We start from the raw sequence: 24,090 nt of genomic DNA, 5'->3' as shown, positions 1-24,090 counted from the left end.
AATAAGTTTGTTTTTCTTATATTTGCTGCCCCTGCACTGTATATTTGCATTGAAAACAAGTAACCATAGATTGACCGACTTCATTATGGCGTCAACAGATCACGAAATGAAAATGTTCAACCTCCAACAACAAGTTCGACAGAATCAGGGTGAACTGGAGGAATATCTCAAAGAAATGAACAACTGGGAAGAAGAAGTTAAGAGGAAAGAATCTGATGTTTTGAAGCAAAAGCCAAACAAAGCCATGGTATAGAGTAAAGGATATTTATTTATATCTCATTCACACTGATTTATCTAGAATTAGACATGTTTAATTCTTGTTTTATACTTGTATACTGAACTTGAAGCAATCAGAGTCTGTTGGTCCCTACATGTATATACCTTATCGCTATTTGTCTGCCATTGCTGGACATCACAGAATTTCCTGTAGAATTTTGACTTCACAAGAGAAAATGTTCGACGTCAACTTTGATTGTTGTATGACGTCAATACACCTTATCGCTATTCCCGGCTGACCCTAGAATCTGTCCCGCTTGAACTACTGACGTCATACAACAATCACTTTTCCATTGTGGCGTCAGATATTTTGTATTATGACGTCAGAATTTTACGGGAACCTGTGTGATGTCCAGTAATGGCGGACAAATAGCGATAAGGTGTATAGTTCAAGTGTCTCAGATTCCAAGATAGCAATAAGGTTCCATGATCACGGATCACGAAAATATAAAAAAAAAAAAATCTGTAGAAAAACGGATCACGATAGCGAAAATGTGCCAATCATGAAGACAGAAAATAACCCATCAGGCCCCTCATTACTTAAAATCACACAGGTTCCAGTAAACTTTGACATCATAATTCAAAACATTTGACGTCACAATTAAAAAGTGATTGTTGCCTGACGTCAAAAGGTGATTCGGAGTACATCTAAGGTCATTCGGAGGCAAAATATAGCTAAATACCAAAAGTGTAAATACGTTTATGCTGCCAAACACCTCAAAAAGGACATATTTGTGGTGTTATGGTGTGCCACTTTTATAAATCATTAAAATGTTAAATTTATAGGAATTAACTACTTTGGTTTACAGGTATAAATCTTTGTTACATAATAAGAAATTTATTTAGGTCTTATGAGGATTTTACGGATTGTAAATATATTAAATAATAAAATTTTAATGGTTAATTCTAAAATTACATCTTTGTTATGAAAATACTACTTTTGAAAGGTGTTGGATACATGTATATGAAGACTTTTAAGTATAATAATATCTTCAAATGTTGAAAGCATATGACATTTTTACAATTCAATTTTGATACCTTAATCAGTTTTTCCAAGAGAATCAACCTGAAAACATGGAAAACCGTCAAGCATATAAAATAAATATCAATGGAAGTTTTAATTATATTGTAGTGTCCGTAGACCCTACTTTATTTCCAAAGAAATATTACTTGTCTTGCAATAAATTCTTTAATTGATCTTTTTTCTTCTGCAGACTTATGGTTAGAATGAAAATAAATTCACACATCCTGGCAGATAGGAAAAAAATTTTGTCAGTTTGGAAGAAAATTTTGTCCGTAGACCCATATTTTATATTTCTATTTCAAGCTTTGTATGAAAAGCTAGACATGTATTGATAATTGTACATTGCTATTATAAGTTAAATTATACATTGTACACTGTAAATGGAAAAAAAAACACCTTTTTTTAATGATATATTAATATAAGACAAAATCTGTAGTGTCTGTATTCCTTCGGCATTTATCACTTTTCTCCTCATTAAAAGTCTTTAATGTTTGAGCAAACTTTGCACTGATGGCCTAATTATTTCACAAATAAAACTTTATTATTGTTTTTGAAGTGTATTAATATTCTACACATTGTTATTATAACACATATGTAGTGTCCGTAGACCCCCAGGTTATGATACTAAATATATATTAACTGCTTGATAGAAAAGAAAATCCTTTTGGAATTTTATCCCTGACACACTTAACAACAGAAATTCATCAATATTCATTATGTGGAACTACTTTCATTTTTTTCAAAAATGTGACACACATTATCCCAACCTGATTATGTTTTAGTCGTGATGAGTTCCCAAAAGGTTATAGGTGCATGTTTGTCCTAATTATGGGTAAAACGATTTCCTGAGAACTCCCAAAATCTCGATATGAACCAGAGAACCGAAAGATATTACTTAAAAAGTCTATTTTATATGGTGTAATGCTGCTTTTATTGCTAATAAAGACTATGAATTTGAGATATATGTCAGTTTTACAATAAAAGTACAATTTAACTTCAGGAATTCGATTTGTGTGTCTGGTGTGCAAATTCCTTGTATGACAATATGGGGGATGTTATTAAACAAAAGGTGGATAACCAATCATGGAAAACAATTTCATTACATTACGTCACCGTAACGTTCAAAAGTATTTCGGCCCATACTCAAGACATTGGGACATTCTCTAAATAACCACAAACTGACTCTTCAGTAAGGCTGAAGCAGTATGCTACTAGTCAAATACTGAATCATATCATTAGTCCTATGGACCTTCTTTGTTAATAATCTCTTTCAGTATCATGTGGTAGAAACTGTCTTTGCAGTCAAAGAGGAGCTAGAATCCACAATGTCTACAATAACCAGAGAAATTCTGAGGTACAAAATTGTGAATGACCTCCTTCTGTATTCTGTGGTAGATAGTTAGAAACCCTCTATGAGTAGTTCTGAAGTACAAAATTTTATACAAATGACATTTTGAAAAAGTTATTACGTGAAGTTGTATAAACAGATGGAAATACACGTAATGAAATAAACCTATATATGTTAACCTTTATTTTTTTGTGAACATCAGGAAGTACTGAAGCCAGTATTACAATTATATTTATATTTTTGTATATTTATATTTGATCCATGTATCGATACTGCAAAAAATAAATTATTAGCACATACTACTTTATGTTTCATAGGAAATCCCACCTGTAAGGAACTGCATGTTCAAAAAGAAAAAGAAAAAAGTGAAAAAGTCTAAAGATGAAGCTGGCAAATCATCAAGAATAAGTGGATATGATTACAGAAAATGGGATAAGTTTAATGTTGTATGTACATGTAGATAAATACTGTCACATTATTTTCAACCTTTTAGAACTACAAGTACACAATGTAGCAATGAGAAAAAAAGCTTTTCAAGTTGATATGAATGGTCAGTCAAATATTTTAAAATTTATTGTTGAAAGTATCTTAATTGCAAAAAAAAAAACCCACCAACATTTTCCTTTTTAAGATAGAATTTTGATTTGCATATTTGTCCTCTTATATTTTGTAAAATTATTAGGGGCACTGTCTTTTCAGGTGTATTGATCAAAAGCCTTTACTAAAAATCATCAAATAAAATTCTGGTTAATCTTTTAAATGGCGGTTTACACCATTCAGGAGTTATGCTTGGTAATTTAAATTCCCCAAGTTGATCCTTTCAACATCATAGCTGTTTTTTTTTAAATTAGAGTTTTACTTTTGATACTGAAAAAATATGAATGATACGAGTTGTTTCCCAAAGTTCTGCCTCATAAAAATTACTTCTTTTTATTCTCCCTCAGTATAAATTAATTTTATACATGTGTACAACATATTGACAGTAAGAAATTCATTAAACATCTTTCAACCTAAATTGACCATGGTAATTTTTTACCAATCTTTTTTGCGTTCTCTATTCAATTTTGATTTGGAAAAACCAGATTTATAGAGATGCTCAAACTATACTTATGAATGACAGGAGCATAGCTAGGTTTTATATGAAATGTAGGAAAAAATTGCAGCAGAGGGTCTTGGGGCTGGTTAAGGAGCCCTGGTAGGAAGTTCAGCATTTATAAATGCAAAATTTGCAACATATTGGATATATATTGTGGCTTTGGTCTGCATTTACAAATGAGTGGCTAGCCTACAGTTATGTTTTACGTATAAAAGATCGCCGAAAAATGAAATGATACTGCTAATAATTTTTTTTTATTCATAACTTGAAAAAATTATCAACACAAAATTATACACCGATTCACAAATGCTTGTTATGAATTTAAGGATAAAGAATTAGAGAAAATTGAAGCCCAGGAAAAGAGTGAATCATCAGAATATGAAACAGATGAAGAATGGGAAATGGAAAGAAAGAAGCATATGGCAAATTTAGAGAAAGAAAAGGTGCATTTTATTTTATTATCATCAAAGGTAAAATGTATGGTACATGACAGACAGATGGTGAACAACATGAGATATCAACAATTTAACACCTTGCACTGCAAATTTTAGGAAAACTAAAATCTTTTATCAAAATTGTAAATCTAGCAACACTACACTACATCATAATTTTTATACGACCGCAAAAAAATTTTGCGGTCGTATATTGGTATGACGTTGGCGTCGTCGTCGTCGTCGTCGTCGTCGTCGTCGTCGTCGTCCGGCGTCGTCGTCCGAATACACAATGGTTTTCGCACTCTAACTTTAGTTTAAGTGAATGGATCTCTATGAAATTTTACCATAAGGTTCAATACCACAATAGGAAGGTGGGGATTGATTTTGGGGGTTATGGTACCAACAGTTAAATAATTAGGGGCCAAAAAGGGGCCGAAAATAAGCATTTTTGTAACTTCCAGACATAACTTGTGTGTTATTGTATGGTTCTCTTTGACATTGTACTACAAGATTCCATATCACAAAGGGTCGATGCTGGGATTGATTTTGGGGTTAATTTCCTCGAAATTTTAGGAATAAGGGGCCAAAAGGGGGCAAAAAACAAGCATTTTTCTAGTTTCATGACAATAACTTGTGTGTTAGTGTATGGATCTTTCTGAAATTTTACTACAAGGTTCCATTTCACACAGGGAAAGCTGGAATTGAGTTTTGTGGTAATTGCCCAAAACGTTTAGTAATAAGGGGCCTAAAAAGGGGTGAAAAATAAGCATTTTTTAGTTTCTAGACAATAACTTGTGTTCAAGTGTATGGATGTCTCTAAAATTGTATTACAAGGTACCATACCACAAAGGCAAGGCTGTTATTGAGCTTGGTTTGGGGGGGAAGGGGGGGTGATGAATCATAAGGGGGGGGGGGGTCAAAAAAGGGGTAATTATTTTTTTTCCTTTTTTTTTGTTTAAAATTTACATTTTAAGTTAGTTTTTTTTATCATGAAGAGAATTTGGGGGGGGGGGGGTGATGAATCATAAGGGGGGAGGGGGGGTCCAAAAAGGGGTAATTATTTTTTTTCGTTTAAGGAATAAGGGGAAAAAAGGTTAAAAAACTAGGGTTTCCATTTTAATAGACAAATAATTGAGTAAAGAACATTATTTAAAAGCAGTGTAAGGTTGGTAATTCAAACTCATTTAAATATCTCACCTGCACTATGTTTGAATTATGTAAATTGGAAATTTGCCAATTATTTTAGTATAATAAACTTCATTGGAAATTTGCCAATATAAAATTTTGCTGATGAAGGTTTTTTGTTTACCTTTAGTCTGACTATGATGTCATTTTCTATTTTAATAGCCTTATGATGTAGTTAAATTTTTTTTAATACTTTTATGATGTATTTTAATGCGCTTTTATGGTTGCAAATTTATTGTTTTAGTATAATAAACTCCATTGGAAATTTACCAATAGTTTGTTTATTTTTAGCTATGACTATGATGTCATTTTCTATTTAATTTTAAGGTTACAAATTAATTTCAGTTTTAAATATTATTGTAAAATGTTTGCCCAAAACATTTATTAATAAGTGGCCAAAAAAGGGGGCAAAAATAAGCATTTTTTTAGTTTCCAGACATTAACTTGTGTTCAAGTGTATGGATTTCTCTGAAATTGTACTTAAAGGTACCATACCACAAAGGGAGTTGGTCAAAAAATTTTGGAGGGGTGGGGATTTTTTTTCCTTTTTTTTTTCTTTAAAATTTTCCATTTTAAGTTGGTTAATTCTGATCACAAAGAGAAATTTGGAATTGAGTTTGGGGGATAATTGCTCAAATGTTTAGGAATAAGGGGCTAAAAAAAGGGTTAAAAATAAGCATTTTTTTTTAGTTTCCAACAATTAATTGTGTTTAAGTAATTGGATCTCTGTGAAATTGTACTGCAAGGTACCATACCACAAACTGAAGGCTGGGATTGAGTTTGGGGGGGCGTGATGTGTGAAAATTTTCCACTTAAAGTTGGTTAATTATTTCTGATTTAGATATAAAAGCAAATAATAATGATGTGGTTTGATTTTATCAAAAACTTAAATTGAAGTTATGTATATCGTAATTTAGGTTACATTGGAATTTAAGAATTGGCTTTGGGGTAGGGTTATGGCTCAAACCTTTAAATAATAAGGGAAAAAAAGGTGAAAAAACAAGGGTTTCCAGGTTAATAGACAAATAAGTACAAAACATTATTTAAAAGCAGTGTAAGGTTGGTAATTCAAACTCATTTAAATATCTCACTTACACTGCTTTTAAATTATGTAAATTGGAAATTTGCCAATAACTTTATTGTTAATAAATGCATTGGAAATTTGCCAACAATTTTAGTATAATAAACTTCATTGGAAATTTGCCAATATAAAATTTTGCTGATGAAGGTTTTTTGTTTACCTTTAGCCTTGACTATGAAGTCATTTTCTATTTTTATAGCCTTATGATGTAGTTGAATTATTTAATACTTTTATGATGTGTTTAAATGGGGTTTTATGGTTGCAAATTTATTGTTTTAGTTTAATAAACTCCATTTAAAATTTGGTAATAAAAAAAATTTTTGTTTATTTTTAGCTATGATTATGATGTCATTTTCTATTTTACTTTTATGGTTGCAAAGAAATTTTTATTTTTAGATATTACTGTTAAATGATGCTGATTAAGGTTTTTGCTATGTTTAGCCATGACTCTGATGTCATTTTCTATTTTAATATCTGTCATGATGTATTTAAATGGGCTTTTATGGTTACAAAGGAATTTTATTTTTATTAGATATTACTGTAAAATGTTGCTGATTAAGGATTTTGTTTATTTTTAGCCATGACTATGATGTCATTTTCTATTTTAATACCTTTATTATGTAATTTCCATTTTTAGATATTACTGTTAAATGATGCTGATTGAGGGTTTGAATGCTGGGATTGATTTTGGGGGTAATTGCCTCCAAATTTTAGGAATTAGGGGGCAAAAAACAAGCATTTTTCTAGTTTCATGACAATAACTTGTGTGTAAGTGTATGGATATTTATGAAATTGTACTACAAGGTTCCATATCACAAAGGGAAAGCTGGAATTGAGTTTGGGGGTACTTGCCGAAAACGTTTAGGAATAAGGGGCCAAAAATAAGCATTTTTCTAGTTTCCAGACAATAACTTGTGTTCAAGTGTATGGATCTCTCTGAAATTGTACTGCAAGGTACCATACCACAAAGGGAAGGCTGGGATTGTTTTTGGGGGTAATTGTCTCAAAATGTGAATTAGGGGCCATAAAGGGGCAAAAAACAAGCATTTTTCTAGTTTCATGACAATAACTTGTGTGTAAGTGTATGGATCTTTATGACATTGTACTACAAGGTTCCATATCACAAAGGGAAAGCTTGGTTTGAGTTTGGGGGTAATTGCCCTAAACTTTTAGGAATTTGGGGCCAAAAAGGTGCAAAAAAAACAAGCATTTTTCTAGTTTCCAGACAATAATTTGTGTTCAAGTGTATGGATCTCTCTGAAATTGTACTGCAAGGTACCATACCACAAAGGGAAGGCTGGGATTGAGTTTGGGGGTGATGAATCATAAGGGGGTTTCAAAAAATTTGGGGGGGGGGGATTTTTTTTTCCTTTTTTTTCTTTAAAATTTTCCATTTTAAATTGGTTATTTCTGATTTATATATAAAAGCAAATAATAATGATATGGTTTGAATAGGTAAATTAAAAAATTTTAAGTTCTTAGACTACTTTCATTCTGTGTGAGAAACCTATGCTGTGTCAAATATTTAATTACAATCCAAATTCAGTGCTGTATCAAGCTTGAATGTTGTGTCCATACTTGCCCCAACTGTTCAGGGTTCGACCTCTGCGGTCGTATCAAGCTGCGCCCCAGCGGAGCATTTTATTTATAATAAAAAAGGCAAGCACCTTTATTTTGTTCTTTTTATGATATATTACCATTGTTAAAGATTTAGCATCTTACATTACATAGATATTTCATAAGGATTCCATCATGTGGATTAGAAAGCAACAATCATGAAGTGTTTTACTGCGATGTTTTATGTCCCAATAGATTGCAATATCCTGCATATGCTCTCTGTGACAAAAAACAGTATAATATTAAAAAAAAACCATTCGAAAAGCTTGATTTTATTACTTCCTGGTTTTATGGCAAACTGGCTCTTGAAATGTAATTATAAGAATGGAATGTGTCTTGTTTGTTCTTTTGTAAGGTTGTAAAAATTTTTGACTATACACACAGTTGTAATATGAAGAGCTTCCATACTTCATTGCTTCATACAAAATGTGCTTTGGTCAACACTTTTACACACCTATAAAATTCCCAAAAGAAGCATTCAATCCTAAATGAAAACAAAAGTGCTATAGTCATAAAATGTTACAGAAAATAATGTAAAAAATGCATAAACATATTTGATCTCACTCACATAAAATATTAGACTTCTCTTTGATTGTACAACTTGTTTAATTTTATGATATGTATTCTAGGGAAATGATAATTTCAAAAGACAAGATTATGCACTGGCCATTGAAGCTTATACAAAGGCTATTGAACTTGATCCTACTAATGCAATAATGCCAGCAAACAGGGCTATGGCCTTACTGAAGCAAGAAAAGTAAGTCTTCTTCACTAACCTGGTAATTAGGTCATAGATTTAGAACATAAAAATTTAGCTAACTGCAAGTCTGGTAAGTTTATTAATTCATGGGCATCATGCAGGTAGATGTTTTAGACATTAAAGTTTATGAGATAATCTGGTGCTTTCATCTGTCCCTGATTTAAAGTTCTTTCTGGAACTTATGGGCCAGTCATGCTTAGAAGGCCTTCTCTAAAAATAGTAACCTAAAATAAAGGACAAGACAAGACATTGATTTCATAAAGTTTCTTCAATGTATATTAATTAAGCCTTTCAGAAAAATTATTGATGAAGTAGTCCTTTGACCTTTTAAAATAATATCAGATATGAATAAAAGGAGATAAGGGGTATATATCAGTGAGACAGCAACATAATGACAAAAATAATCAAAAGATGTCTAGCGGGCAACATACAGTAATAATAGACGTGTCTATACAATATATATCAATCTCTAAATCTTCCTGAGACTTTTAACAAATACATCCACTTCAACTATAAAAAGACATTAAATGGGAAAAATCCTGTATCCAATATCTTCAAGAGGAGATAATTTAACTTTTAGACCAAAACCAATAAGGGGAGATAATTGAAGCAAAAAGGTGGTATCAGTTTGTAAGTTTACAGTGCCTCAGGTTCTGTAATTGATTAAATCAATTTTCATTAAACTTAAGAAAAAAATAATTTCCTTTCTGAATTACAGCTTATGAATATTACAAACATCCAAATATTACCAAACTATGACTTTTGAAAAAGAACTTAAAAGATCCCATTAATCAAACTAAACCTGAATAATTATTAACACAAAGATTTTGTGTATTTTTCGGGTCTAAAAGCTACAGAAAAACATTGGCTGAATCTACGATTCAAAATATTCTGTACCCAAAAAATGTGCCAAGTTTTATATTAAATCCATAGAAACAACAATTTTCTAGGTCTGGGGTTGCAGCCAAAGTTGTCTATATGCTAAAATCTGGTTAAAATTATTAAAAAAATTGACCAAAATTGTTGTTACAATATAAATAATGCATAATTATTGAGACACAACTTCATAATTAATATTTTCATAAGCAACAGAGAATTTATTTTGTATTACTAGTTGTATTACAACTATGTTTCAGTAAAAAATTATAGTACTTTGGCTAGATTACAAAAAAAGAAAAATCATAGGACCAATTTTGCCTTTCTAGAACCTTCTCACTTAACTTTTGTGCGGCTGAGATGTGGCAGAACAAGTTACCAAGTATGGGTTTGCCACTTCCTTATAACACACATGTACAGATAATCAAACCTAATTCATTGCCCTCTGTTTTCCCAGTAGTTACCTTGATTGACTAGATTGCCTTTAGTATTTTTTGTTTACATTTCTGTTCTACAGGATGAACCAGTAATTATTTAAACATAAACTTATTTACTCCAGATATGGAGCTGCTGAAGCTGATTGTCTGCAAGCCCTAAGTCTTGACCCTTTGTATGTTAAGGCTTACCTGCGACTTGGTGCAGCAAGGTTTGAACTAAAGAAACTTGACACTGCAAAAGATGCATTTGAGAAAGCTTTAAGATTAGAACCTCAAAATAAAACTGCACAGAAAGAATTAGAAAGAATTGAAAAGGTATTTTACAAAATATTTTAAATACATACATGAGAGTCTAAATAGACTACCAACCAGCAAATTAAAAAGGTTTACATGATTGTTTAGAATTGACAATCCTCCACAAACATGAAAAAGTATAAAAGCTGCCCAAGTTTTTAGATTATATATATATTTGTATGTATGTATGTGTTGCAATGTATCAGTTTATGCAAAAATGCCAGATGAGCAATACACGTTCCTTTGAGATTCTAATATGGATTGAACAATCTTAAAATGCATAGAAAATACCAGAACACTTCTATCCAGGCATTACCATCTGCATGGCCTATAGATTTAGATGTTCTTATATTGTCATAATTGTTTTTTAATCTACTACTATATTGTGAATGATTATGTATGTGCTTAATTACCCTTTTAACTCATTTTAATGCCTGTTTTGAGGTGTTAAGTTTATATGATAAAGAATTTCAAAATTCAGGTCAACTACTTACATGGGGGAAATCCCCCATAAATCTTGAAGGTGGGCAGGTATGTGAAGTTATGCAAGTTGCATTGATATAATTACAAAATCTTATGTAAAAATCTTGAAGTAGAAAAAAGGTCAGTTATATTTTAATTAAATGAATTTATTTTTTCAAGGAGTTAACAAAAGATAAAATGGTAGAACAAAAAGATATGACAAAGTCTCCTGATGAAGGATTAGTAAAACCAATCACAAAACCGTCAGATCAAAAATCAAAGGTAAAATATTAAGTTTAGATATACAATATTTAGTTTTATGAATATTTAAGAACCTGTTTCAAAAGACAATTCTTTGGTAGAAGTAAAGATAAAAAAAAAAAAAATTATTTGTATTTTTATTTTTATTTGACCTTATAAGTGTCTATCTAGTATGAGGCAGAGGATAAGAACAATTATAACTGGAGTGCTTATCATGTACTTTAATTGTTGAAAACTAATTTTCCTGTCGAACAATTTCCAGAATCCAAGTTCTTTTTATGCCCCACCTAGGGGCGTTATGTTTTTCGGTCTGTGCGTCCGTTTGTTATTCATTCGTTCGTCCGTCCCTCTGTCCCGCTTCAGGTTAAAGTTTTTGGTCAAGGTAGTTTTTGATGAAGTTGAAGTCCAATCAACTTAAAACTTAGTACACATGTTCCCTATGATCCTATGATATGATCTTTCTAATTTTAATGCCCAATTAAAGTTTTGACTCCAATTTCAAGGTCCACTGAATATAGAAAATGGTAGTGTGAGTGGGGCATCCGTGTACTATGGACACATTCTTGTTGTAAAAATATCTTTGCTCTGTTACAATTTTGGGAAAGGAAAATATAATTTACAGTTAATACAGGAGCACTTACAGAGGCATTGCTAGGCATTGAACAAAGTGGAAACATTAATATGAAAATATGGACCTAAGGCAATTCCTTCTCATTATCTTCATGCTGTATTCACCTTAAAATCTCAATACTGTCTGAATGTCTTTAGATTTTTTTACGCCGTAGCGGAGGGGCATTAAGTTTTACCCTTGTCCGTCTGTACGTACGTACGTACATCTCAAAATTGGTTTCCGTTCTCTAACTTGAGTTTGCCTCAACCAAATGTTATGAAACTTATACACAATGCTTATTACCATAAAACACAGATCAAGTTCGAATTTTGGTGGCGTCACTTTAACCGTTCTAGAGTTACGCCCCTTTATAAATGGAAAAAGTGCAAAATTTTTATTTTCTTCTGAATATCAAGTAATTTTTGTCGAGCCTGCGACTTTTGTCGCAGAAAGCTCGACATAGGGATAGCGATCCGGCGGCGGCGGCGGCTACGGCGGCGGCGGCGGCGTTAGCTAACTTCTTAAAAGCTTTATATTTTAGAAGATGGAAGACCTGGATGCTTCATACTTTGTATATGGATGCCTCATGTTACGAAGTTTCCGTCAGTCACATGTCCAATGTCCTTGACCTCATTTCCATGGTTCAGTGACTACTTGAAAAAAAAGTTCAGATTTTTTGTAATGTTAAATTCTCTCTTATTATAAGTAATAGGATTACTATATTTGGTATGTGCGTACCTTGCAAGGTCCTCATGCCCGTCAGACAGTTTTCACTTGACCTCGACCTCATTTCATGGATCAGTGAACAAGGTTAAGTTTTCGTGGTCAAGTCCATATCTCAGATACTATAAGCAATAGGTCTAGTATATTCGGTGTATGGAAGGACTGTAAGGTGTACATGTCCAACTGGCAGGTGTCCTCTGACCTTGACCTCATTTTCATGGTTCAGTGGTTATAGTTAAGTTTTTGTGTTTTGGTCTGTTTTTCTTATACTGTATGCAATAGGTCTACTATATTTGGTGTATGGAATGATTGTAAGGTGTACATGTCTAGCTGGCAGGTGTCATCTGACCTTGACCTCATTTTCATGGTTCAGTGGTCAAAGTTAAGTTTTTGAGTTTTGGTCTTTTTTTCTAATACTATATGCAATAGTTCAACTATATTTGGTGTATGGAAATATTTTATGATCTATATGTCAGTCACGCAGGTTTTATTTGACCTTGACCTCATTTTCAAGGTTCATTGCTCAGTGTTAAGTTTTTGTGTTTTCGTCTGTTTTTCTTAAACTATAAGCAATAGGTCAACTTTATTTGTTGTATGGAAGAATTGTTAGCTGTACATGCCTGCCTAGCATGGTTCATCTGACCTTGACCTCATTTTCATGGTTCATTGGTCAATGTTTAGTTTACTTGGTTAATGTTAAGTTTATGTGACAGTTGTAATAAAGCTTTATATTTAGGACTATCAACATAATATCAATGATTAGTAAAGAAGGCGAGACATTTCAGCGTGTGCACTCTTGTTAAAATTGGAGTTATCTTCCTTTGTCCATGATTATAGTTGAATCAACTACAATCAATGCTTTATACAATGCAATGTTTAATTTTGACTTCCACTGATAAATTACAGATCAAGTTGAATTTGGGTAGTGTCACTTTAACCATTATTGAGGTATGCCCCTTTATAAATCGAAAGATTGCAAAATTTTTAGTTTCCATTCTGTAACTTAAGTTTGCCCCAACCAAACATTATGAAACCTATACACAATATTCATTACCACAAAACTAAGATCAAGTACAAATTTTTTGTTTCCTTTTTCTAACTTAAGTTTGCCTCAACCAAACGTTATGAAACTTATACACAATGCTTATTACTACATAATACAGATTAAGTACGAAATTTGGTGGTGACACTTTTACCATTCTTGAGTTATGTCCCTTTATAAACATAAAAATTGCTGAACTTTTCATTTCCGTTCTCTAACTTTAGTTTGTCTCAACCAAATGTTATAAAACTTATACACAACCATTCTAGAGTTATGCGTGTTTACACATAGAAAAATTGATGAATTTTTAGTTTCTGTTCTCTACTTAAGTTAGCCTCAACCAAATGTTATGAGACTTACACACAATGCTTATTACCACAAAACTCAGATCAAGTTCAAATTTGGGTAGCGTCACTATTACCGTTCTTCAGTTATGTCCCTTTATAACTATATGATATACAAGCGGGAGCATCATCTGTGTCCACATGTGGACACTATCCACATTTATTTTTTCTTTGTTTCATTCTTTTTTCTTTTCTTTCTTTCTTTCTTTTCTTTCTTTCTTTCTTTCTTTTCTTTTTTTTGGAGGAGGGGGTGATATTATAGCATGTTACCTTTGTGTCTGTGCAATGTATATATACCACTGATTAATTTAGTTTTGTATTGAATAATTAGGGAAGATGGTTAGATAATGTAGAAAGGAAGTTTGTCAGAAAAAAAGAAACAGCACAAAATGGGTTATATAGGGGAAACTTAATGTTTCTTTATTTTGGAGTCATTAAAGGATAGAATTTGTTAAAATTCAATGAAAGAATTGCTTTTCATAAATACATCTGAAATATCAAATAAAAATAGGGGGTCACAGACCTTATTTTCTGGAAAAAAATCCAAAAACACAAATTGTCCTATCAAATTCAATATAATTATCTGCCCTTGATTTGTAAAGGATTTTTTTCTGAAATTTTTAAATACACTTAACAGAACTTATTTTTTTTTATAGTTTAATCTTAAAATACCAAGTTTTAGATGTGTCTGTTGTATATTGAATGATACTTGGTAAAATATTTTTAAACCAAAAAAGTATTTTTGCAACATTCCCAGAAGGGATGCTCAGAAAAAGACACCTGATCTACCTTAAATATTTGATGTTTGATTTTACAGAAACCTTTAGTTAGAATACAGATTGAAGAAATTGGAGGTGAAGATGACACTCATAGGCGTGCAGCAATTGAGGAAGTAGAAAAATCCCAGAGTGAAGCTAAAAAGCAAATAACTTCACAAGACAATAAAATGTTTGAGAAATTTACAAGTAGTACTGGTCCCTTAAAAAGTACTGAAAATCATAGAAATAGTGACAAAACTTCTACAAATATTAAAGAAAGTGTGAAAACTTTAAGCAAAGATAGCAGTATTAAATTAGACTTGAAAGATGTAACCAAAAGTATTCCAGATGAATCAAAATCTGTATCACCTAGAAGTATGCCTGTACCTCAATCATCTTTTCAGTTTCAGACAGATTATAAAGAACTAAAGAGTGACCTGAGGTCATTCTATGTATATCTTAAAGTAAGCATATTTGTTTCTTTCTATTATATTCAATTCATGTATAGATTATCTGGTTTTCTAGACATTGATATAAAAATATCAGCTGTGAGCCACAGTGTGAACCTTTTTGTCATGTGAGCATAGTGAGCAAGCAAAAAAAAGCTTCAGATTGTGTCAACCGGCTCATATTTTACAATATCTGTATGCAGAAAACCAGATCAACTGTTTAATGTGTCATTTCTAGCCTTTTTAATATCCCATAGAAAGCTTTACATTTGACAAAAGTAAGCTTGATAATGTCACCTCACACATTGTGACGTGGCTGATAGCTTCTCCTCAGACATTAAGTCCTTCTCATGTCTCAAGGCCTTGATACGATAATTTAGAATTAACTGAGCAAGGTGATATATGGAAAGGGATTATAGATTAATTGACATCAATATATGTCAATCTCTTTGGTGAGAGAGTGAACCAGCAAAAAAGCCTCACATTGTGTTGAGCAGCTTATATTTTATGATATATATATGTAGAAAACCCAATCTTCTGTTTATTAGTCTATTACTGCTCTTTTCCCCTTCCTTTAAACAGTTTTACGCATAACTTCTCCTCTGATATTGTGACGTCGCTGATAATGTCTGCTCACTTGTCAAACCCTTGATATGAAAATTACAGAGCGACTGACCAGGGTGATATAGGTGAAGGGAAGGATGATAATACACATTACACAGCACATGAAATATGTTTGTTTAATGCCACTTCTACAATAAAAAAGCATTGTTTTCTAACAAATATCTTGATAATACCATGAATTCTATCATCATTGTTGTTATTTGATAAAGTTCTAGTTTTGTGTTATTGTCGAGCCTGCGACTTTTGTCGCAGAAAGCTAGACATAGGGATAGTGATCCGGCGGCTACGTTAGCTAACTTCTTAAAAGCTTTATATTTTAGAAGGTGGAAGACCAGGATGCTTCATACTTTGTATATAGATGCCTCATGTTACGAAGTTTCCGTCAGTCACATGTCCAATGTCCTTGACCTCATTTTCATGGTTCAGTGCCTACTTGAAAAAAAAGTTCAGATTTTTTGGAATGTTAAATTCTCTCTTATTATAAGTAACAGGATAACTATATTTGGTATTTGCGTACCTTGCAAGGTCCTCATGCCCGTCAGATAGTTTTCACTTAACCTCGACCTCATTTCATGGATCAGTGAACAAGGTTAAGTTTTCGTGGTCAAGTCCATATCTGAGATACTATAAGCAATAGGTCTACTATATTTGGTGTATGTAATGATAGTAAGGGGTACATGTCAAACTGGCAGGTGTCATCTGACCTTGACCTCATTTTCATGGTTCAGTGGTCATAGTTAAGTTTTTGTGTTTTGGTCTGTTTTTCTAATACTGTTTGCAATAGGTCAACTGTATTTGGTGTATGGAAATGTTGTACGATGTTCATGTCTGTCTGGCTAGTTTTATTTGACCTTGACCTCATTTTTACGGTTCATTGCTCAATGTTAAGTTTTTGTGTTTTGGTTTGTTTTTCTAATACTGTATGCAGTAGGTCAACTATATTTGGTGTATGGAAATATTTAATGATGAATATGTCAGTCTGGCAGGTTTAATTTGACCTTGACCTCATTTTCATGGTTCATTGCTTATGTTAAGTTTTTGTGTTTTGGTCTGTTTTTCTTACACTTGAAGCAACAGGTCAACTATATTTGGTGTATGGAATGATTGTAAGGTGTACATGTCTAGCTGGCAGGTGTCATTTGGCCTTGACCTCATTTTCATGGTTCAGTGGTCAAAGTTGAGATTTTGAGTTTTGTTCTTTTTTTCTAATACTATATGCAATAGGTCAACTATATTTGGTGTATGGAAATATTTTATGATCTTTATGTCAGTCTTGCAGTTTTTATTTGACCTTGACCTCATTTTCACAGTTCATTGCTCAGTGTTAAGTTTTTGTGTTTTGGTCTGTTTTTCTTAAACTATAAGCAATAGGTCAACTATATTTGTTGTATGGAAGAATTGTTAGCTGTACATGCCTGCCTGGCATGGTTCATCTGACCTTGACCTCATTTTCATGGTTCATTGGTCAATGTTTAGTTTTCTTGGTTAATGTTAAGTTTATGTGACAGTTGTAAGAAAGCTTTATATTTAGGACTATCAACATAATATCAATGATTAGAAAAGAAGGCGAGACATTTCAGCGTGTGCACTCTTGTGCTACAAAGGACAGTAATTGAAGGTTATTTTAGTCTGTAATTTATATGAGTGTAACATTGTCTCAAATATTATATCAAGAACATTTGTGACAGTTGTTATTGAATACTTGACCTAATTGGTTTAATCAGTGCCAGCTACAAATTGCTGTTAAAAAACCCTTGCAACAATTGTGTATTTCATAGATGACCTGTTGCAAGGTAAAATTTCTCCCCCTATCAAACAAACCCTCCTTTAATTATGGCAGTCCAAATTTCCTACATTTCCATCAAGGTCGACTAACTTTTCAGAGCTAGCAATAACACTTACAGTTAATTTGTTCTTGCCCAATATGCATAGAATATTTGTCACTGGACATTTAACAATTAAAAACCAATCAATCAAAAGCACATGGCAGAAATTGCATTTAAAAAAAACATCTAAAAGGAAACAAGTGTAGGTCAATATGACTTCAAAAATTGAGAAAACACTTTTTAGGATCTACTGAGAAGACAATCATTCACAATATTTAATAATGAATCTAAGGATCTAACAATCATATAGAATTGTTCTGGTCTTTTTAAGAATGACTATAAGCAGTATAAGGTGCTCCAATCATCTCTTATCACATATATGTATATACAAATTAAATCATTAACATTCAGCTTTATTCAGTATAAGATGTATAAAATACTTGCAGTTCTGATCATTATTTGTAAAATGTTTTTCATTAAGATCAGTATTTCTGTAGAAGATTTCTGAAATTGACATAATGTAAACTTTCCATTTTTGTTGAGCCTGCGACTTTTGTCGCAGAAAGCTTGACATAGGGATAGTGATCCGGTGGTGGGGGCGGCGTTAGCTTACTTCTTAAAAGCTTTGTATTTTAGAAGTTGGAAGACCTGGATGCTTCATACTTTGTATATAGATGCCATAAATTTTTTGTAATGTTAATTTATCTCTTATAATGAGTAATAGGATAACTATATTTGGTATGTGCGTACCTTGCAAGGTCCTTATGCCTGTCAGACAGTTTTCATTTGACCTCCACCTCATTTCATGGATCAGTGAACAAGGTTAAGTTTTGGTGATCAAGTCCATATCTCAGATACTAGAAGCAATAGGTCTAGCATATTCGGTGTATGGAAGGACTGTAAGGTGTACATGTCCAACTGGCAGGTGTCATTTGACCTTGACCTCATTTTCATGGTTCAGTGGTCAATGTTAAATTTTTGAGTTTTGGTCTTTTTTTCTAATACTATATGCAATAGGTCAACTATATTTTGTGTATGGAAATATTTTATATATATGTCAGTCTGGCCGGTTTTATTGAACCTTGACCTCATTTTCACGGTTCATAGCTCAGTGTAAAGTTTTTGTATTTTTGTCTGTTTTTCTATTACTTTAAGCAATAGGTCAACTATATTTGTTGTATGGAAGGATTGCAAGATGTACATGTCTGCCTGGCATGGTTCATCTGACCTTGACCTCATTTTCATGGTTCATTTGTCAATGTTTGGTTTTCTTGGTTAAGTCTGTTTCTTAGAAACTATAAGCAATAGGTCAACTATATTTAGTGTATTGAATGATTGTAAGGTGTACATGTATTTCTTGTTTGGTTTATATGATCTTGACCTCATTCTCTTGGATCATGTTAAGTTTATGTGATAGTTGTAGTAAAGCTTTTTATTTAGAACTATCAACATAATATCAATGATTAGTAAAGAAGGCGAGACATTTCAGCGTGTGCACTCTTGTTTTATTTTTTTGTGAAGCTATGCTTGTTGTAGGCTATTCATATTGTAATTAGGTTTTCCTTTCATTTGGGGGGGGGGGGGGGGGTTACATATCACATCTAGTTCTTTTTGACCAGCATAGATTGGAGTTATGAGTACTGTAGATAATTAATGACATGATTCATCAAATAGTTCTAAATCACTATTTTTTTTATGTGACCTCAAATACACATAACATTACAAATGCCCAGTTTCAAACATATCTTCTGATAGAAAAGTATTAAACATAAGCATGAATTCATTCCAGTCTGAAGAAATTTAATATCAGGATACATTTAAATAGTATTGTATGCTGCTGCCAGTTAGATTTTGTTTTACATTAAGTACGGACCATTGATCAGAGAAATTTTTACATTTTGTATTTTTTATTTTAGAAAATTAATCCAGAAGACTATCCAAAGCTGTTTGGTCAGTTCTTAGATGCAGAAATAGTACTCAACATGCTCACTGTGTTCAAAAATTTCTTTATTCCGTAAGTTAGTAAACAGTGCTTGCTAAGTTATGGGTGATGTATTTATAAGTATGTTCTGTTCTTGATAATATGTTATGTTTACATTTTAATAACCATTAAAGGGGCATTAGCTACGAGATATAGAAAAAAATAAAATATTATTTTTTTTTTGTTCAATCATTAATGAAAGAGAAATAGTGATATACTAATTCACTTTTAGCAGCCACTTTGGTTCAGTTTTGTCAAAATAAGCAAAGAAACATAGCTAATTCGACCTCATTAAATCTGTATTCATGTGAACTGCAATTGAACCCCTAGCTTGAGATCGGTTACGCATGAACTAGGCGTGTTCAGCTATTAATAAGAAAAGAATTTTCAACATTGAAAGTGAAACGATGGTAAACCATTTGTTTGACTGATTCGATCTACAAAAAGTCATTCTTATACAGGTAAAAATGATTATTAACATATTTTTTAAACCTATAATATGAAATCAAACAGACCTGGAAAAGTCCGATTGCAGGAGTTCACTATCTATTTATATCTATGTTTATGTTTATATTGGGTTATATGACCGTTGGCAGTCTTCGGAGATCATCTCAATGGTTAATGACTAAAATACACATGAAATGCGGATACATATTATCGAGTCCGTGCATTGTAAATTGTTTAGTTTAGACTTTTTATTATTTGGATATATGTTTAAGTATGTTATAGATCAAATATGAGGATTTGAGTCAAATCGGTGAACATGAATTTGATAGCTAATGCCCCTTTAAACCAGCTTTTGAAGCTTGTGTTTCTATCAGCATAGATAATCCTAGAAAAGATTGATTGATTGATTGTTGGTTGCTTAACGTCTATCCTAGAAAAGAAAGGTATTCAGAAATTCACATCAGGTCATCATGCATAACCCAGAATTTTGAATTAGAGGTCAGACAAATATGTTACTATGTTATAATAATCTGAATCATAGCATAACTTGTATCAAAACATTTGAAATTCCCCTCTTACATACTTACCAACATATAAAGGAGAATACAAATTTAAAGGGCCTCAGTGGAAGAATGGTCTAACTATTTATCACTTGCCTGTCAACACTGAGTTTGTGAGTTCGAATCCCACATGTGGCAGGTGCTCTTGACTCCAATCTTTATTGGCTAGGATTGTCAGTTTTCCTGCTGAAGGTGGGTGGTTCTCACCGGGCACTCAGGCTGCTTCCACCAATAAAAACTGACCGCCACGAAATAGCACAATAGTGCTGAAAGTGGCGTTAAACACTAATCAGTCAATCAGTCAATCTCAATATGTAAAGGACCTTAAGAGTGGACACACAGCAAAGCCTAGGAGGGGTCAACCCCCATCCCCACTTGGACTGAAAGCAATTTTAAGCTATTTGAGGGTGTTTTCAGACAGCAAAATATCAATTCTTGGTCATATCTCTTCAGAAGACCTTAGCATTTTTCAATCCACTGTTTGGGAAAAATAGTACACAAAAATTTTTTGTTATGAATTAGGCGATACCTGTGGTTCTTGTGAAATCAGGAGCATTGCCATGTATGGTCTTATCCAGAATTGAAGAAACCAGAACAATAAAGTCTCCTTTTTAATGATGATTGTATTAAAATCCTGAATAATTGAATGACTTAATAATGAGTGATCAAGTTTTATGATTGATTGATTGTGATTAAAAACCACTTTCAAAACTTTTTAGGACGCCAGATAACTAGGAGAAAACAACCATCTTTAATTAGGTTGACTAGCAATCCTAGTCAATTAAGATCAGAGTCAAATACACCTTGCCGTGAATGGGGTTTTAAACTTGCAACCTCAGCTTTGACTGGCTAGTGATCACTAGATTAAATACCGCTATCTTGACCACTTGGCCATCCAGGCCAAAAATATGGTGGCATTAACATATGATACGAATTAAAAAAAAATTGATGATAATTATCTACCCGTATTTATTCATGTTATAGTACAAAATAATGTAAATTTAATTCTTTTGTGTTTACAGAACCATTTTGTCTATTTTACCTAATAGTGGCTAACTGAAATGGCACACCTTGACCAAACTTTTGAAGAATATACGTTCAAAATTATTGAAGATTAATGTATCACCTTAAATATTGACTTTTGCATCTATTTGCAGGGCAGATGAAGACTTTTACACATGTATGTGTCACTTAGCTAAAGTGAAGCGATTTAATATGACAGTTATGTTCTTTTCAAAGAAGGAAAAGTCAGGTATGAATTGTTACTTATTCATGCATCAGAAACTATTCAGTCATTATTTAATATTTCTTGCAAGTGGTCAATTAAACTTTAAATTTAGCAAGAGATACATATTTTTTCTGATGTTGAAATGAAAACTGCTTTGGGTATAGTTTATTTAAATCTTCAATAGATTAAGTCAGCTGAATGAAGCTATGTTACATATGGCTAAGCAATAATAAATTTTACATCTTAAAAGTATTGGAACTGGTTTTTATAAATTTAAAAATTCAACTGACTAGTCATGGTAATTGCAAGAAAATTGATTAACATGTATTCTTGGTTTCTGCTGTATTTTCTGAGACCTCGATTTTATATGGAAGATTTTAAGTATATTAAGGGCAGATGTATAAGAAATTATTTACAACCTTATTGTATGAAAGGTCTTTATTTTTTTTTGTGTAGATCATTGGGTTCAATAGCTTGAAGAGTGTCGTAATGAGGGGGGTATTTGCACAGATGAACGGGTAATAGAAATGGGCATTTCATGATGAATGAAAAATTTAAATATAGCTTACTCAAAGCTTTTTTACCCATTTGCATGAAACACAGTGAAAAAAGAGCTTCATATGAAATAGTGATTGCAAAACATGTGCACAAAAAATAACCCTTTACCATCCACTGGAAACCAAAGACATAATATTGTTATATTCTACTTTTCCAATAAATGTGCAGCAAAAAAATTCTGCATATAAAATAATAATTGCAAACATGTAGCACAAAAAAAAATCCTTTACCATCCACTAGAAACCAAAGACTTAATATTGTTATATGCTAGTTTTCCAATAAATGTGCAGCATATTTAGAGAGAGAGATAGAGAGCTAAAATTGATGCATTCATAAAATAATATGTTGTATAAGTTCAAATTTATTGACATGTCTTTGTTCATTTAGCTACCCAGAATTAACATACAGAATCAGAAAAATTCAACATAGTAAAATCACAGTTTGAAATAGATCTATCTATTTAAAAGATGTATTTTTCCTTGTTGTTGATAAATTATAATGTATATTTTCATGCATGACATATAAGTTGTCAGTTTATAGGACAATGCAATTCACAACCTCTATACTTATCTATGATTATTTGCCTGCAAACATTCATGTTTACATAAACAAAAATATTTATCATTACAGTGATCAGTGAATTGATTGGACATTTACAGAAAACAGAGAAAGTGACATCAACAGAACTACAAAAACTTAAGAAAATATATGAAATAAGCTGATGATTATTTATTATTGTATGTTTGGTGCATTAACATTCATTAAAGAGTAAAGGATTATTTTTAAATTAGCTCTGTAAAGGCCATGAAATATACCATGGAAATGGTTTATAAATAACATCATCTGAAGTCAGGTAGACTTTACTTTGGTTTTGTGAAGATAAATTAAGTGAGAAATCAGTTATCTGTCATCTTTTAACTTTGCATATACCTTAATACCAGTCTGATGATGAGGTGATTAATCATGATACCCCTTGATGGGCCGACAGTCACCAAGTGTACATCTACTTGAGTAGCCAGTCATGTGATTTAAATGATACATTGTGGTTGTTTATTTTCAGTTAATAAATTATGTGATTTTGTGAAAACTAAGGTTGCAGATTTCAGTCAAAGTTGAAATCAGACAGTTTCAGCTGCATTCTATAGACTCTTTTGTAAATTGTATTGCTCCATACTGTTTTTTTTTTTTTTATGATTGATTGATTGGTGTTTAACGCCCATTTCAACACTACTTGCTATTTTGTGGCGATAAGTTTTTATTTGTGGAGGAAGCTTGAGTGCCGGTAGAGAACCATCGACCTTCGGTAGGAAAACTAACAATCCTAGTCAATTGAGATTGAAGTTTTTTATGCCCTGTCTCTAAGTAACCAGGGCATATATTGTTAGCAATGTCCATCCTTCCTTCATTCTGAAAACAAACAGTTGTCAACCTTTTTTTGTGTTATTCCTACACATATAAAGCTGAGGACTTACAGATTCAGTTTTTTTTTTTTTACTGTTGACACACTTTTGCGGCGTTATAGCCCTTGGACTATTAAAAAAAATTTCCTGAAAATATTACATGTTCAGACAATTTTTTTGTAATGCAGATCTGATGCTGATATTTGTAACATAAGTGTATAACATACAGATAGAGTTTCATTCTGGTTGACATCATCTTGGTGGAATTACAGATGACTTTTGTGATAAGACTGCAGGAGGGGGCAGTCATGTTGTACTGACACATAGTTTGTAGAGGGCTTCCTAGAGGGTAGGAATGCCCTTTATCGTCAAGCATCAAACATCTGGTT

At 32.3% G+C, this 24,090-nt stretch overlaps 1 protein-coding gene across 1 annotated transcript; it reads left to right on the top strand.

The window, feature by feature from the left end:
- The first annotated feature begins 47 nt into the window (after window positions 1-47).
- On the top strand, window positions 48-23,080 carry LOC127710488 (RNA polymerase II-associated protein 3-like). The gene is made up of 10 exons (XM_052216374.1): window positions 48-247; window positions 2,966-3,094; window positions 4,071-4,187; window positions 8,691-8,818; window positions 10,257-10,449; window positions 11,071-11,172; window positions 14,688-15,092; window positions 19,444-19,541; window positions 21,673-21,767; window positions 22,932-23,080. The coding sequence occupies exons 1-10, from the start codon at window positions 86-88 to the stop codon at window positions 23,021-23,023; spliced, it is 1,521 nt and encodes a 506-aa protein (XP_052072334.1). The 5' UTR covers window positions 48-85; the 3' UTR covers window positions 23,024-23,080.
- The last annotated feature ends 1,010 nt before the right edge of the window (window positions 23,081-24,090 follow it).

The sequence above is a fragment of the Mytilus californianus genome, unplaced genomic scaffold (genome assembly GCF_021869535.1).
Source record: "Mytilus californianus isolate M0D057914Y unplaced genomic scaffold, xbMytCali1.0.p SCAF_1, whole genome shotgun sequence".
Taxonomy (NCBI): domain Eukaryota; kingdom Metazoa; phylum Mollusca; class Bivalvia; order Mytilida; family Mytilidae; genus Mytilus; species Mytilus californianus.
Note: the sequence above shows the minus strand (reverse complement) of the source record. Positions and strands in the feature narration are given on the sequence as shown.

Excerpts from the sequence above, each read along its gene's own strand:
- LOC127710488 (XM_052216374.1), top strand. The coding sequence starts at position 86 with ATGGCGTCAACAGATCACGAAATGAAAATGTTCAACCTCCAACAACAA. Across the intron at positions 8,819-10,256 it reads GCCTTACTGAAGCAAGAAAA|ATATGGAGCTGCTGAAGCTG; the intron begins GTAAGTCTTCTT and ends TATTTACTCCAG. Across the intron at positions 19,542-21,672 it reads TTCAAAAATTTCTTTATTCC|GGCAGATGAAGACTTTTACA; the intron begins GTAAGTTAGTAA and ends ATCTATTTGCAG.